The sequence below is a fragment of the Sceloporus occidentalis genome, unplaced genomic scaffold, assembly GCF_023333645.1.
Source record: "Sceloporus occidentalis isolate IW3139 unplaced genomic scaffold, rSceOcc1.0.p SCAF_5, whole genome shotgun sequence".
Classification (NCBI taxonomy): domain Eukaryota; kingdom Metazoa; phylum Chordata; class Lepidosauria; order Squamata; family Phrynosomatidae; genus Sceloporus; species Sceloporus occidentalis.
Window position 1 is genome coordinate 172,303,083 of NW_028316985.1, and position 17,874 is coordinate 172,320,956.

The 17,874-nt window shown below is 40.3% G+C and overlaps 1 protein-coding gene across 1 annotated transcript in view; it reads right to left on the reverse strand.

The window, feature by feature from the left end:
- Nucleotides 1–376: 376 nt before the first annotated feature.
- Nucleotides 377–17,874, reverse strand: part of MMRN1 (multimerin 1) — an 89,106-nt gene continuing 71,608 nt past the window's right edge. The window contains exons 7-8 of the mRNA XM_089526124.1: nucleotides 11,440–11,586; nucleotides 377–2,548 (exon numbers count right to left, since the gene is read on the reverse strand). Coding sequence (XP_089382250.1) covers nucleotides 2,127–2,548; nucleotides 11,440–11,586 — 569 coding nt within the window. The 3' untranslated portion in view covers nucleotides 377–2,126. The remainder of the gene's footprint in view (nucleotides 2,549–11,439; nucleotides 11,587–17,874) is intronic.

A 17,874-nucleotide genomic window follows, 5' to 3' on the forward strand; every position in this document is an offset into this window, starting at 1 on the left:
CTTTGCTTGACATTTTAAGCATTGTAGATTTCTTATCAGACAATAGTGAAGCTGGTCTTCAGGAAATGAATGTGTTAATCCCTTGATTGATGCTATTAATTGTGTAATTTACTAAATTCAGATTAAATATATGGATTTTTAATCAGATATTCTTCACAGATCTCCCTTGTGAATACGTGTGCTGTGCTGATGAAAAACAAGCCATATACTACTCTTGAATTAGGCAATGCATTAAGGATAGGGTTTTTCTTTAAGCAATGATTTCTTTTTTTTTTTTTTTTAGGTGAGGAAACTGCAGTCTTTCAGTATTTTCAATGGATCACCTTGGCTTTATAATTAATCTGTTAGAGTGCTAGTAATTTGTATGTGTAGTGTGTTGGGTTGGTTTTTTGTTTTTTTTTTAATGGTTTGGAAGTGCTCCATTATTGAGAGGCTTCACCTTCTAGGAATCCAGGATTTAAATTGTGATTTTTCACAGTAAAGTGTTTCAATACTTTATTTCAAGCAAATAAGAGTGGAAATTTTAACATTTGGTACTCTTTTTAAGCCAATGTAGTATGGACAGATGCATGAATAAAAACCTAATACAAAGCTTCCATTAAGTTTAACCAGATCTGGCAACTGAAGATCCAGACTTAATGAAATTTGGCCAAGATCCAAACCTTCAAACCTTCCTAACTAGTCCCAGTGATCTGGAAAAGTCCTCCACAGTGCAATCTCTTGCCAGCAAGGAATATATGTGAATATTCCAACCATGTGAAAACCACCTCATTTGACAGACATACCATTGTTGCCTCCAAAACAATGGCAACAGAGCCATTGTGATCGGACTAGTTTATAACTATAGGAGATGGGAACAGGCCAGAAAGTGAATTAGTAGAACCAGGGATTTGTAGTAGACTGACACATGATTTGGTGGTGAAAGAAAAGAGGAAGATAGAGAAGGAGGAAAGGAAGAAGCGAAGAATTGAGGTTTTGTTCACCATCACCCTCCATTTTAGTCTGCTGAGGAATTGAATCACATCTGGGACTGAATTTTTGTTTGAAAGTAATGAGCTCAATTCTGAATGTGAAAATAAATACAAATGAGTGGAGGATGTGATCTTGTCCCATAATTTTCCCAGGCAAGCCCCAGTTTTGTAGCTGCTTCCAGCTTCAGTTAAAAATAAAAAACAAACAAGTAGATGCTGCAAAAATCTGGAGTCTGTCAACCTCATATCACGTGAGGACTGGAAGCCATTGAAAACAAATTAATTTAACATTGCTGATAACATTTATAACCTGATGTACATTTGCAAGGGGAATGGTAATGATGCAAATAGCTGGGTAGTTGCAAGCATATTCCTATTAACTACTTGCCCGGGAGAGCTATTTACAGACTGAGTCAATACAAAGTAAGATGAGATAGCAGGCATTTGGGGAATGAATATAAATTTCAGATAGTAATCTAATGAGATTACGATTGCCACTTTTTTTGTGCTGGGGCTCCTGGATTGGAAATTGCAATTTTAAAAAAGTAAAGAAAAACACCTGGTAGATGGGTGGAAATAAAACCACTAATAACCGGGTTCCTGTTGATTAGTCCCAACTAGAGTAGACCCATTGAATCCATTATTGAATGGGTTGTCAACACATAAATAAATCTAATTGATCTATTTTAGTTAGGACTAACAATAGAATTTAAGCTAAAGTGTTGTTGTTTTCCCTTGCACAAGAAAAGAGGGACAGGAAAGATGTTTTCTTTCTATCACACAGCTGTTAAAGAGATAGGAAACCTACCAAGCTACAGGAAAGAGATTCCACCTCAACATTAGGAGGAACTTCCTGAGAGTAAGAGCTGTTCAACAGTGGAACACTCTTCCTCAGAATGTAATGGAGTCTCCTTGGAGGTCTTGAAACAGAGGCTGGATGGCCATCTGTCGGGGATGCTTTGATTGTGAGTTCCTGCATGGCAGGGGGTTGCACTGGATGGCCCTTGTGGTCTTTTCCAACTCTATGATGCTATGATTCAAGGAAAAGATGGTAACCCTAAGTGAGATTCAGTTCACTGGGTGGAGGAAAATTCAAAGCAAAGGGAAAGAGCCAGTGTTTCCTTTATAAATGATAAGCTTTTGTGTGTAACTAGTTTATGTACGGTACAATAAGTAGCCAGTAAATGTAGTTATGGGTGGATATTTGGCTGGGATAGAACCTGTTGCCAGTCTCAGCCAAACTTCTTGTCCATAGTTCAGTTCCAGTAAGGCATCACCAGTAACTACCCTCTCAACATACTTGTGATCATTTGCATTTTCAGACCGGAAAGCCAGTTTATCTATTCCATCAACTACTAAGTACCCTGAGAGGACTGGGCTGCTTGATTCAATGGTGTATTCAAAGACATAAACACCAAGATATGGCACACGGAACCTTCCATTTGCTGGGACGTAGGAGGACCCATAGTTGACATCCAGATTGTTGAATCGAATAGGGCCTGGAGAATTCATCCCATAGGTGTGTGAAGCAAAAAAGGCAACCATTGGTGCATACCGGTAAGAGCCTTTTGAAAAATCTGCAAAGGGGAAAAATGTAAAGATATGTAAATCTATTAGTGCACAGAGCTAGATATCACAGTAGACATGGCCTACTACTGCAGATGGTATTGTTGTTGTTGGCAAAGTTTATGACTCTTTCTCTAGGTCAAGTTCAGGGTTTGCTTATTCCAACATTTAAATATTTAAAATTTCAGATTCTTTGCTCCATATATGCAGATTTGGGGAAATTATTTTACAATATGAATCAAACAACATTCTCAGGTATATGGTCTAGAGGGATGAATTTAAAAGGCACAGCTCTTCCAAATATGGAGAGGGCCACACTGTACTCACCTACCATGTAGTTGCTAAAGATAATATGTCCATCAAAAAAAAGAGAAGGGACTCATCCTAATTCAGCAGCAGAAACATATTATAATACATAGGCTTTCAAAGGCACTTTTTAAGGCATTAAGCACTTGTCAGACCTTAAGGACATAAAAACAGCAAAGCCCTCATGGTGGGTGAGTAAATCTGTCGGTTTCACTTTCCTTCTTTCCTGATAGAATTCTTTAAAATTCAACATTTTTCTTTTCATTTTTATAATCTGTGAATTCTTCTCAGAAAATGAAACATGAGAAATTCTCATTGATTCCCTAGGTGCCATTCAGGCAATGAACAAATACAGTTGTTTAAAAAAATGAAAAATAAATGCCACATTTAGGGGGTCTGATCCTCAGTGCTGGGGTAGGGGGGCTTAAGCCTTCTGCAGCAGTCCTAATATTAATGGCTCCCTCTGTTGCTACTTAGATTGGAAGTAAAAAAATCTTATTTCCGTCAGTGAAAGCTTTCTTTCTAATGCAAATAGTAAGTCCAGGGACCTCAAATTGGGTTGGAACTGCATCAAGAAGCAAAGGTTAAAACCTGCCTATTCTTCTGCCAGGTTCCCTATCTAGATTGCTTGTCTGCCTCTTATTAAGTATAATGTATTTGTTAGAAGGACAGCCTAGCTTCAAGTCCCAATTGTGTTATGAAACCCCTCAGGTAACCTTGGGCCTCTTTCTCTCTTTCATCTTCCTACCTCATAGGGTTGTTGTGGGGTTAGAATGAAGAGGGAGAGATTTTATGTGGAAACCTACATGATATATTTCAAGTAGGTGATAAATGAGTTTTCTTAAGAGACCCTATCTCTAAGGAAATGTGGTAATCAGAATCAGCTTAAAATGCATTTGGCGAATAAATTGCCCCATTCCTCTGAGAGAACCTTCTCAGTGGCTGCTCCCAGGCTCTCTCTTCCACAGAAAGCTAGGCTGGCCCCTATTCTGCTGTCACTTGGCTGGCAGATAAAGCCAATTGTTAGAATTCACTAAAGCAGTTATGAACGCATAACCTGGGTGTTTAGTGCACAGATTAAAAAAAAACTGGCTTATTTTTGCCAGATTGAATCCTAATTCGGGCTGCAAAATGCTGCTGATGCCATTGGCCAGGGGCAGCCTGGGTAACCTTCGGGTAGAAGCTGTGCTCAGCCGTCTGATTTGTAAAGCTGGGAGAGTCTCAGTTTTGAAAAGAGGTTGGCTGAGCATGGCTTCTACCCAGAGGTAACCCAGGTTGCCCTTGGCCGGCAGCATTGGTGGCATTTTGAGTGTGATAATATCTGGACGCAGCCCAAATTAGGATTCAAACCGGCAAAGGTAAGCTGGGTTTGTTAGCTGTGCACTAAACTCCCTAGAGTTACAGATTTGTGATTGGGTTGTATTCATGATCTCTATGTATTCACTAGTTTAGAAAAATACATTAGGGAATACATACACCAAGTAGCAGCTGCAGCAAGAGAGAGAGATCTATTCCCTTGTCAGTTGGTAAGCAATTGACTAACATTTCCACCAGCTCTCCTGCAAATGATCTCTCATTTAAGGGGTAATTGCAACAGGGAACTTGCTTCTGGCTGTCACTCTTTCATGAGAGAACGTGGAGATATCTGCTTCTCAGTCAACAGGGGAACAGACCTCTGTCAGAAGCAGTGGCTGCTACCCAATAAAGGAGAATTGTGGGGTTCATCTGGGAGGGTCTGCTTAGCTTCATAACCAAGGTGGGTATGTAGAATCATAGAATTGGAAACAGGGTTTTCACAGTTAACAGGAGAAGAGCCTTTTAACAGAGTGTGTGCTCTACTTTTGCTGACCAGGATCTTATGAGGAAGATACATATGCATAAGCATTGTACTTATGGTGCTATGCAATGAATCCCTGCCTGATTCTTCACTTACCATGAAGCAGCCACTACAATTGATGGAGGTCTGTTCTTCTGCCACTCAGGAGGCAGCTGATTACCATTTTCTCCTGTGAGTGATCCCCAATGTGACAAGCAGAAACAGGACTCTATTGCAAATCCTCTTTGCACTGGACCTTGCTTGTACAAGGGCAGGAGAGTGGGAACACCAGCCAGATGCTTCCAGATCAACCGGGGAACAAACCTCCATCATTTGCAGTGGCTGTTGTCTGGTAGGCGGGGAATTTCACAAATCATGAGAATGTAACAGTCACAAGAGTGTAACTATAGGTTATACATTTGTAACTGCTATAGAGGAGTCCAGACATTATCATTGCACTGTTTTTAAATGGTGTTATATTCTTTAAATTCATGGTGTTTTCATAAAACAGGTTAATTAATTGGGGGGATCAGAGAGAGAGAGAAAGAGACTTTGCTCTACTTCATTTTAATTTATCCTATGAGCTATTCTGGATTTCTTGGGAGAAAGGAGGTATATTAATTAATTAATTAATTAATTAATTAATTAAATGTTTTGATCATGATCACCTCCCATCTTTCTTTCTTCATATTGCCATCTCTCTATGGAGCTTGCCCACCCTCCACCAGCTGGTGGTGTGAAATGGAAGTTGGGAAATCAGCATAATGCTGTCATGTCATGAAGTAAATTTAACTAGAGGGGTGAAGGAAGATCTGTATGTGGGGCTGCTATTTTTGGCATTCACCCCGTGTCTGCCATAACATCCAGATCTGCCTTTTGTTGTCTTCTCCTCATGCGGAATTGCCAATGTAAATGGGATCAAATCTGTATAGCAGACACAGGCGTAGTTGTAAACTTTCCCCCCAGGCCTCCTGTCAACTTCTCAAGAAGCTGAAGAAGAAAAGCAGAATGAATTTTTAAGTACTGTATAGAAAGCAATTTTCTCCACAATTAATGTCAAACGCTGCAACAAAAAAGAGGTTCTTTTTTTTATCAGAACCAGCATGGAAATTTCAGTCTTGACTGTGCCGCATTATTAGCAAGAAAAGCTTTCATGATTTTCTCCCTCTGTGTCACACCTTTCTACAAATGTAACATGTTTGCATGTGATTCGCATCCCAAAATTTGCTCTCAAGCTCTCTACAAATATTGGAAAAAATGTGGAAAGCTTAATGACAACAATAGTAAATGAGGAGGTGAAAACATTATTTGTTTCTCTTCTTCATCCAGTATACAAAACAAAATGTGTGTACTACTGTAGCAAATTATTGATAAATGACTAAATAGGTCAAACAGGCATAAAACATACTTTTCATGTATTCTAAATGGGAATCCTAGCTTGATTCATTTTTTAAAACAAGTGTCTTGGGGAGTGTCACTGTACACCCAGCATTTTTGAAGTGCACAGCTAAAAATGTAAGGTAGAAGTGTGACATGTATAAACAGAATAGGTATTACTTTTAATCTCTGGTGGCTACACTCATTCAGCTTCCATGCTCACATTATGGATCTTCAGTAGGAATGTAAAGAAATATCTCTACTTGCAAATCTTCTTATCTCCAATGAGAAAGTGTATTTCAACACATTAAGACAACCCAGAAAGGAAATGGTCAACCACCTCACAATTTTTTCACATTTCAGAATATTTTTGGCAGGTGGGAACTCATTTGCACCAAATAAAAGTTTCTTTATTTTATGCAGGAAACAATATTTTTGAACAGAAAACTATGGCTGGGATCCTGTTGGCATCTTACACATAAGTAAGCCCAGACAAGAGAGCCAGTGTGATGTAGTGGTTCAAGCACTGGCATATAACTCTGGAGACTAGAGTTCAATTCCCCACTCAGTCATGGGAAACAAATTACCAAATTACTTCAATGCTCACAACCACATAAATCACCTAGAATGGAGTAGGGCACTTTTCTCTGCTGTGAACATTTTCATCCAATTGCAGAATTGGAGTTGCTTATGGGGTGTGATTTTTTGCATACAATACAAGGGTATTGGTTTTTTTAACCCACACGTTTTTCACATGGTAGTCAAAAAATGAGAAAAATGTGTTTTAAACGATCTCAAGATCTCACCCAGCTGGAAAGACACTTGTGAAATTTTTTGTTCTTTCATGCAAAAACAAACAAACCCCCCCAAAAAACCAGACTTAAATGATGATTTACATCCCAAATCCTTAGGCTGCTAATATGTCCCAGACTCAGCAGTGCCCAGTCCTCATGTTTGCCCTGGGCTTTCCCTTAAATAGTCTTCTTTACTATACAGTTTTTTAATTTCTCAAAATCCTTCAAAGTGATCCTACATAGAGCAGAAGTTGGAAACACTGCGTTTACAGACTATGGTCTGTTACAGACAGCCAAAATAAAGCTGCTTCGAGTCACAGTGGAGGTATGGTGTTTCAATGATGCATGCGTCCTAAGAGTCCAGAAGTCACACCAAAGCCACACTTCAGCCCTAAGGACTGGAACGTGGCTTTGGTGTGGCTTCTGGACTCTTAGGACGCATGCATCATTGAAACGCCATACTTCCACTGTGACTCGAAGCAGCTTTATTTTGGCTGTCTGTAACAGGAGTATAACTCTGATAATTGTGCAACCAATACAGCAAGTGAAACAGCCTTAAATTACTAGGACTATGTAATCCATCTTTTTCCTTGCCTGACATGCATTTTTAGACTGAAGGCCTTGTCTTGTTGTTATTGATAGTATGTACATTACACAGGAATGGGACAAATATACTTGAGCTACACGTGAGCTAAACATTGGAAGTGTTGTTGTTTTTTATTATTCCTACTAGTTATGTTGGTTGAAAGATTCTGGGAGTTGGAGCCCAAATATGGTCAGGTAATATCTCCCCAGCCTCTTCTGGTTGTTCATGATGCTCACACATCAGAGTCTGGAAAATTGGGTGCAGAATCTGGAAAACTGTCTCTTTTTTTAAATAAAAAGGGCCACACTGTCCGGGTGATTCTGGAAGTTGTAGTACAAAAAGCTAGCTTTTTCATGCTCTGTATGGATGTACCCAGCATGTAGTACTTAAGACAGAAAACATGGAAACCTACTAGGTGACCTTGAGCAAGTTACTCTCTCTCAGCCTCAGGGGATGACAATGGCAACCCCTCTCTGAATACAGCAACTATCAAAATAGGCACCAAGTGATTGTCTCTAAGTTAGTATTACAGGCCAACACTACCAAGAGTTGAGTTCAAACATCAGCTCAGAGAAAATCACTTGGTGCCTATTTTGGTAGTTGCTGTATTTCAATCTAATTCAATCACCGGTGTGTTGTGAGGCTGGTCTTGGAAGAATCCGGTTTTTCTGGATCCATTTCAAACCAGGTTTAGGACAGGATTTGGAGTTGAGACTGCCATGATTGCCTTAGTTGATGATCTCCTTCTGGGCATGGACAGGGGAAGTGTGATCCTGTTAGCACTCTTGGGCCTCTCAGCGGCTTTCGATACCATTGATCACGGCATCCTTCTGGAACGCCTGAGAGAGTTAGGTATCAGGGGCACTGCGTTGCAGTGAATCAGGTCCTACATCTCGGGAAGGTTCCAGATGGTGATGCTTGGGGACAGTTGTTCAACCAAGAGGGAACTCAAATCGGGTGTCCCTCAAGGAGCGATCTGTCCCCAATGCTGTTTAACATTTACATGAAGCCGCTGAGTGAGATCATCCGGAGACATGGGGCAAGATATTATCGGTACGCTGATGACACCTAAATATATTTCTTTGTCTCAGACTGCAGAAGAGACTGAAGATGGCATCTCTCCTCTCAATGAATGTCTTAAGGCAGTAATGATCTGGATGAGGGAAAACCAACTAAAGTTTAATCCAGATAAGATGGAGGTACTTGCTATAGGAATCCCAAAACTGGGTATGGAGATATGTTCACCAGCCCTAGACAGGGTCACACTTCCCCTAAAAGACTGTGTTCATAGTTTGGGAGTGCTCCTGGACTCATCCCTTCAGTTGACAGCTCAGATAGATGCGATGGCCAGGAACACTTATCAGCTTTGGCTGATATGCCAACTATGCCCCTACTTGGCACCGAGTGACATAGAAACAGTAGTACATACTCTGGTAACCTCTTGATTGGACTTCTGCAATGTGCTCTACATGGGACTACCCTTGTACCTAACTCAGAAACTTCAGTTAATCCAAAATATGGCAGCCAGGTTGGTCGCTGGAAAATCAAGAGGGGACCATATAACTCCAGTTCTGAAATCTTTACACTGGCTGCCAATTAGTTTCTGGGCATAGTACAAGGTGTTGGTAATCATCTTTAAAGCCCTAAATGGCTTAGGTCCAGCTTACTTAAAGGAATGTCTCCTTCCATACAATCCACCCCGCACACTCAGGTCCTCTGGGACAAATTTACTATAGACTAAGAAGACCAGACTTGCTATGGTTACCCAGAGGACCTTCTCATTGGCCACTCCTAAACTTTGGAATGACCTACCAGAGGAGATCCATCACATAACATCTCTTGAGGCCTTTAAAAAAGCTATCAAGATGTAACTCTTCTGGCAGGCATTCCTAGATTAATACATGGGCCCTCTCCACTGTCCCACAACTGTGCCTCCTTGACTCTCCCTTAAATCACCTCATTGTTATGGGGGTTAAATTTTATTGTAATTTTTAATGTGATTTTAATAACTGATTTTTATACTGTTGCATTTTAAATTGTTGGGTAGGGATTGGGTTACTATTTTACTATGTTTTATTTTTTATTGTAACCCGCCCTGATCCTCCGGGGAGAAGCGAGCTATTATTATTATTATTATTATTATTATTATTATTATTATTATTAAATAAGGTGAACTATGTTTTTGTTGTTGTGTGCCTTCAAGCAATTTCTGACTTATGGTGACCCTATTATAAGGTTTTCTTGGCAATATTTATTCAGAGAAGGTTTGCCATTGCTTTCCTATAAGGCTGAGAGACTGTGATTTGCCCAAGGTTACCCAGTGGATTACCAGTTTTAACTGCCATGGCTCAGTGCTATGGAATTCTGGGAATTCTAGTTTTGAGAGACATATAGCCTTCTTTGTCAGAGCGTTCTGGTGCCACAACCAACTAGCATTCTCAGAATTCCATTGCATTGAGTCATGGCTGTTAAAGTGGTATCAAACTGGATTATTTCTGCAATACGGATGCAGCCCTTGTGTGCCATATGGTGAATTTCTTTTAATTTGGAGAGGTACAAATACATCTGAGAATCAGTATGGTACTGACTTACCCCCATTTTGAATTGAAGTGATAGACATCACTCTCAGAAGATGGAGGGTATGGACACTGCACCATTAAATCCAGAATAAATTTACATAATGGCACTATTGTTTGTTGTTGTTATTGTTATGTGCCTTTAAGTCACATCAGATTTATGGTGACCCTAACGCAAACCTATCATAGGGTTTTCTTGGCATGATTTGTTCAGAGGAGGTTTGCCATTGCCTTCCCCTGAGGCTGAAAGCATGCAACTTGTCCAAGATCACCCAGTGAATTTCATGGCTGAGCTGGGAATTGAACGCTGATCTCCAGAGTCACAGTCCAAAATTTAAGACACTGTACCAAACTGGCTTTCAGTAACACCATTGTAAATGTCACAAAACAAAAAGGCTTTCCAAACAGGATGTCTGCATTCATGGAGCATATGGAGGAAGAAACATATTTCTGCTTATTTTAACCAATTCTATCTTATATTATTACCTATTGTTTTATACGTATTTTGTAGATTGTACACCATTGGCAGGTTTCATTTTTCTTGATGTGATCATTTGTATGTACAGTGTTGTGTAAATTTACAGCTCTATAAAAATAAACTATAATAATAATCAACTTTGGAAAAAATTACTTTTGGGGATCACAGTGCCCCGTATCCTCCAACCATTATGGCTACTGACCATGCCAGCTGGGAGATTGTTGGAGTTATAGTCCAAAAAGACACTTTTCCAAGCTCAAGTAGTGGGGAGGTATTGTGCTGGTAGGTTCAACTGTCTATCTTTTTGTTTATACACTAGTGTTTCCATACTAAAGTTTGAACAGCTACTACACAGGCTCTGTATATATGATCATGGCTGTGCTTTTTTCAAGTATTCTTGTTCCTATTATGGAGGCTCCATGCATGCCACTTATACATGCCTAGTGCCCAGGTTCAAATCTCTGTCTGAATACATGGAGATTGGAGTGGGGACAATAGGTGCAACCCTGAGTCCTTGTCTTCACTTATTTAGTGAATGTGTGGAAAGAGGTTATACCATGTGCATCACTCCCCAATCTTTTTTTCTTAAATTATAATGGAAAGTACAACCTTCATTACACATGCAGTTTCCCAATAATGCAATTTCACAGCTTTTGTAGCAAAAATTGCCAGCTTGCTTTGGTCTGTTTAAGACACATTGCTTGGCTAACAAACCTCTTGCTCAATCCACCATAGGCCCACTATTTTTTATTTTATTTTTTTAAAAAATGGCTTGGCACGTGAAAGAAATCAAAATTATAGGCTCTCTTTGAGATGAGCTTTTTTAAAAAAAGAATCTGACTCTGGGAAACCTTTGTTGAAGGAAATCACTGGCGATGACATGTTCTTTCCCCCTTAATCTCTGTTATGTACCTAAAGGCAGAGAGAGAGAGAGAGATGAAAGTTTGGTTAGATTTCATGTATACTTACCTATAGCTGGAGCATTTTCCTCCACCATCTTTGTGCTGCAGTTGGCTCCACCGAAGGGATAGCGGCAAGCGCAGACAAAACCCTTCCTTTCATTTACACAGGTCCCCCCGTTTTGGCATGGAGAGCTACTGCAGCTCAGATAATCACCTGGAATGAAAGCAACAGAATAACATGAATGGCCAAGCCAGGAGTATGTCAATAACTTTTTGCAAATGTGTCAGCTTCCTATATCCAAACCACATATTTTAGCCTCCTTCTTCTAGACCTACTGCCCCCCAAACTGGATATGACTTGTTAATTTAAAGCAAGAACAGAGATATCACATTATTTCTAATGTATGTCAGATTTATACATGTCTAGTCTGTTTCATAGTGGATGCAATTTTTTTAAAAAAAAAAGTACATCAAAGTTCACATCCCTTTAGTGTTTTGCAGAATATATATTTTGGTACACAATTTCTTCATATACACATTTTTGTATGCCACTTGCCCACAGAACATGAATGCAGATGTACCCTTTTTATACATTCTTTCACAACTGCTATCTAGGTGTGTGCCATCTCTGATGTTAGAGATAACATATAGCCATAACATATATAACATATAGCCATCCTGACTAGCAGCCATTGATCCTGATGGTCTGAGTTTTCATAAATCTGTTGAGTCCTCTTTTAAAGTCACTTTATTGGCAGCCATCATAATGCTTTGTGGCAAAAGAGCTTTGGAGTCTCCTTTACACTGCACAATTATACCACTTTGATTTCACTTTAACTACCCTGGCTGCATCTTACAGAATCATGGGAACTGTAGTTTCATGAGGTGTTTAGAATTTCTCATGAAAGTGCCTCATCCTATCGTTTGACTTTGGCAGTCAAAGAAATATCAAAGTGCTACAACTGTGTAGTGTGAACAAGATCTTAATTTCCAAAAAATTATCTGTCTCTATATGAGCTGTGTGCTTTTTGATGGCAGTGATTGTATCCATCTTAAACTGGCTAATTACTCCTCATTTCTGCCAATCCATTCTAATGGGTAAAGCGGAGGAGGGTAGCTGTGCAGGGACCAACGTCCCGAACACACATGACAATCGGCTGCAAAATCCAGTGAGCCAAAATACCTCAATGTCTCTCTGTTTCTCCTCCAAAACAGGAAACAATGTTGCATCACTTCTGGTTGCCATTTTGAATAGGAAATGTTGGGAAACAAAGATATTTGAGGGACTGGGTGGGTTTGTTGCATGCACATGGGGGATTTCAGGCAAAAATCACCCCAAAATTGCACTTCTTTTTTTAAAAATGGGGGATGTTTTGGAGACAGACAAGGGACCGTAGGGCCCACATTTCCCCCCTTCCCTCACAGAAAGGAAACACTTGATTCAGGCCTGCATGCCTGATCATCACTGTGCTTTGATATTCATTTATATACCACTAAGAGGTTTCCAATTCTGTTCCTATTTTGCAGATGGAAAACTGCTTTTGAAAGTCTTGCCCAAAACCATGAAAGTAGTCCATTGCAAAAGCAGAAATTAAATTGAAGATTTTTGCAGTTAAAAACTTTTGTCTTTTCCCTACTTCCCAACCTGATGCTTGCTTACAAGTGTGTATACATTTAGTTGATCTTACTGACAGTGTTGTCTGGCTTGTGGATACTGAAATTTCTCATGATTCTACCTTCTCTCCAAGAGAATAGTGTTAGACAATTTTGCCTCCATATCCATGTGCACTTGGACTCCAAATCACCATATAATAAACATATCTTCCATTGTACAGGCTTTCTGAGGCTCAGCTTGAAGGGCTAATAAAGTAAACTATGGACCTGAACTGGCAGGCCAAAACTTTGGAGCTATGCTCTTTAGATGATGCATGCATCCTAAGAGGCCAGAAGCTGTGCCAAAGCCATGCCTTTTTTTCCCATAAGGACTGGAGCACAGCTTTGGCGTAGCTTCTGACCTCTTAAGATGCATGTGTCATTTAAACAGCATACATCCAAAGTGACTCGAAGCAGCTTTATTTTGGCCTCTCCGTTCAGGCCCTATGTTCCCCCATCATATACTCTTAACAGATATCTTTGTGACTTTTTAAAACAGAGTAAAGTATGCAATCAATACAACAGACAGGATATAGCCTTCAGCAATATGTTAAGCCATGGAAAAGTGCAACTGGGCAGTTATATTTGTCATGAAAACAGAGGCATTCCAAGTTGGCCTTTAACATCATCTATGCTATGCTAACAGGATATGTTCTGCAAGTTTTCACACCAGTGAAAGAAAATACATTCCTCATCTGCAAGGAGTCATTTCTAAGATAGATCTTTTGCAGTGGTCACATGTGGTCAGACTTCGTCCTCTGTTCCCCTATCTATTGGAGTTCCTCAGGGCTCTGTTTTGGGTCCCTTTCTGTTCTCTCTTTATACATTGTCCCTAGGAAAACTTATCAGCTCTTTTGGTTTTTCCTATCATCTGTATGCTGATGACACTCAGCTGTATATTTCCACCTCTGACCTTTCTCCAAGTCTTGAACTGCAAGTTTCATCTTGTCTTACAGCTGTCTCTCAGTGGATGCGTCATTGGCGTTTGAAGCTCAACATGTCCAAGACAGAACTTCTTATCTTTCCACCTAAGTCCTCCCTTCAATACTCCTTTTCTGTTTCCATCAAGAACACCTCTATTTGACTGGTCCAGGAAGCCCGCAGTCTTGGTTTCACTTTTGATTCCTCTCTGTCTTTCATCCCCCACATTCAGGCCAAAGCCTTAGATTCTTCCTTTACAATATTGCCAAAATCTGTCCATTTCTCTCGGCCTCTACTGCTAAGAGTCTGGTCCATGCTCTGGTCATCTCCCGACTAGATTACTGCAACCTCCTTCTGGCAGGGCTTCCTCTCTCTCATCTTCATCCTTTAATTTCCATTCAGCATTCAGCGGCACACATCATTACATCCACTGGCCGCTTTGACCATGTTTCTCCTTTATTATCATCCTTTCAATGGCTCCCCTTTCCCTTCCATGTTCAGTATAAGCTTCTGTTGACCTTTAAAGCCCTGCATGGGCTGGCCCCTCTTTATTTATCTGAACTTCTTTCTCCTCAGATTCCCACTTGTACCCTCCATTCTGTCCCAGCCTAGGATCTCCACTGCCCCATCCTGGATTCGTCCCTTCTCACTTGCTGCCCCTCACTCCTGGAACCTTCTTCCCCCACGAACACGGGTCTCCACTTCATTGACAACTTTTAAATCCGAGTTAAAGACTATCCTGTTCAGGAAAGCTTTCCCAGGCACTATGTGATTATCTGTCTGATTTTTGATTGGATAGTTGATGTTGATGTTTTTAATTGTTGCTGCTTATTTTAACCAATTCTATTTTATACCTTGGGCGGATGCATTTTACGCAGCTTTCAGCTTATGTGGAAGCTGCTTGGGGAGGGAAACAATGGTGCGTGCGCCCGTGGCACACACGCCTCATTCCACCACATGCATGAGCCACATTATTTCCTATGGGGCTCAAGCATAGGTGGATTTTCCTTCTTTATTTTGTGCTGTGTTTTACATTGAGTCTGGTAGCAGAATGTCATACACACACACACACACACACACAAAACCCAGCTAGGAAAAGTGACCTTTTGGACAACATAATTCTAAAGCCATTCCAGCCACTAGGATTCTGGGAGTGTTAAGGATGAATTTAATCTCTTTCTCTTTCTTTCTCCCTCCCTCACTTCTTCTCAGTCTGGTAGGGTTGTCAGATCTTAGGGTCTGGCTCGAATCTCCAGTTGTCATTTCTCCAGTTTTGTTGGGTTTTGTTCTATTGAAGGGTATAGAGCTGTTTGCAGATCTCTGGCGCAGCAAATAGTGGACCAGTTTGATACAATTTGCAAATTTTAATCCATTTTGTTGCTGCAATTTGCAAAGATTATCTGGGGGAAGGGGAGTCTATGTACTTACTTTCTCTTTCCCTCCTAGTTGTAGTACCAGGACTCAAATTCTGCTCTGTATCCACCTTCTGGTTAGAAGCAAATACAGTCGGCCCTTCTTATACACGGATTTGTTATACACGGATTCAAGCATACACGGTTTGAAAATGTTAAAAAAAGTATGAATTTCCAATATCAAACCTTGATTTTCCATTTTTTATTAGGGACACCATTTTGCTTTGTCATTATATCTAATGGGACTTGAGCATACACGGATTTTGTTATACACGGGGGATCTTGGAACCAAACCCCAGCGTATAACAAGGGTCCACTGTATAGTCGACCTTTCACATTTGCTGGTTTGACTTTTGCAGATTTGATTATTTGTGGATTTGATTAAAATAATATTTTAGGAATCTCTAGGACCTCTAGTACAACTCAGCTGCAAATTCACCATAGAGTTGTGCTGCAGGACATAGAGCTTACTAGAGAAAACACGTCTCTAGTTATTTATAGGTTCTCCAGTGTAATTCAGTGGTCAATTTATGGCAGATATTGACTATAGAGTTGCACTGGAGGAGTTAGAGATTCCTAGAGAGGTGTTTTCTCAGGTTAAAAAGTGTTATTTTACATCTGGTTTGTCCACGTTCATGGGAGTCCTGTGTCCCTAACCCCAGAGGGCCCACTGTAGTCTAGATTAACAAGTCCTAACCATGTCTCCTTGAGAACGAATAATCCTTTCATTTCACCTTGATTTGGGAACAGCTGCTTTAGTTAAGATTTCTGTCTTAATTCCCAAAAAAGGAAAAATATACTGTCTCTTGTGTGTGTGTATGATCCTGTTTGTGTTTATTAACATAGGAGATGATAGATAGATAGATAGATAGATAGATAGATAGATAGATAGATAGATGCATGTGCGCATGGACATAAATTGTAACCATTCCTATCCTGAATTAGAAGAGTCAAGGCACAGTGTTATCACTTAATTCCTCTGCATGCATAAATTGGGTCTAAGAGTCAGAGAGGCATCAGTGTCCCTCCTCCCTTCTCTCCCCACTCCTTGAACTGTCCTCTGCAAATCACTGTTCTCTATCATCTAGGGATTAGACAAATTGAATTACCAGAGACTATTCAACACGCTCCGCTCTTCAGACTTCCAAGCAAGTGACAATAGGAGTGTGCATGTTCGTGCGACAAGATTGCCAAGTAGGCCAGCCTCTCAGAGTCTTTGAAAGAATAGCCCAAGAATGCTCAAGGGGTAGGTAGGTATGGGTGATGAAAAGGGTGTCTCAGAATAAGTGCTGATTGCCGGCAGATGTGTGGAATTGCCTCTTTTCACAGGCACTTCATCAGCACTCGGAGCTATCTTTAATTTCCAGCCCAGTCATTTCAGATGCCATTGCCTTCCGTCACAGCACTTCGAGGGTGATGAATTTGAGTTCGCCAGGCTGAATGCAAAGCTTTGTGTGCTTTGTACAAAGTGCCCCCTTCCTTAACCAAGGTTAGACGGATGAGGCTTATGGACTCCAACAGACCTAAGTTTCTGTCTGACTTCAGTAATTATTTTCTTCCATCTTCCTGTCCCTGACACACTGGATTCCATCTATCACAACATAACACCTGGGATAAAGCAGTATATGAGTGCAGTTCAAAAGTCAGTAACAGAAGGGGCAATGCTACCAAACTTAAATGCTTTGAATTACAGCTTCTATCAATCCTAAACTACCACAATTAGAAATTATAGATTGCCCAAAATATCCAACAGGCACATGTGGGCAAAGGTTAATCTCAACTGGAAACCCTAGACTTTCAAAACATTGAAGCTTGGCTAGCTAAAAAGGTCATTATCCTTTGGTACAGATATTAGCTTCTTGAATATGGCAGAGTTTTGGACTGCAGGAACTTGGTGTGTGGACAGTCTACTGAGCTTTCATGATTCTAGTACTCCATTGCTCAGACTCCACAGCAAGCTGAACATGATTAAAACAGAGATCCTGGTTGTATCGGCCTGATCCACTTTCATGCCCTTCAATCTGTTTACAGTATTACACACTAGTTTTTGTCTTAGTTGCCAGGAACCTTGAAGTCATTTTTCCCTATTTTTCCTTTAGCAACTGCTAAAACATGTAATTTCCATCTTTATAATATTCAAAGGATCTTTAGTTTTTTGAGTATCAAGACTGCCCATTTCCTTGTCTATTGTAATAGCCTACTGGCAGGTTTGACTTCCTGCTCTCTTACTCCTCTGGTTTTAATCCAAAACAGTCCTGTTCAGTTTGTTTTAAATATCCCCAAATATTCACATGTCTTTTCCAGTTGTAGATCCCCCTACTGACTACCAGTTTGGTCCAAGCCTTAATACAAGTTTTGATCCTGGTATGTAAGCCCCTTTACTTTAACCTGCCCCCCCCCCCAAAAAAAAAAATCTGGAAACTCAGCTGGCATGTTATGTTTCATCTAGGAATTTAGGATCTCCAGGAAAAGGATTATTGGCAGTTCCACAAACACATATGATTTCATCAAGGCTG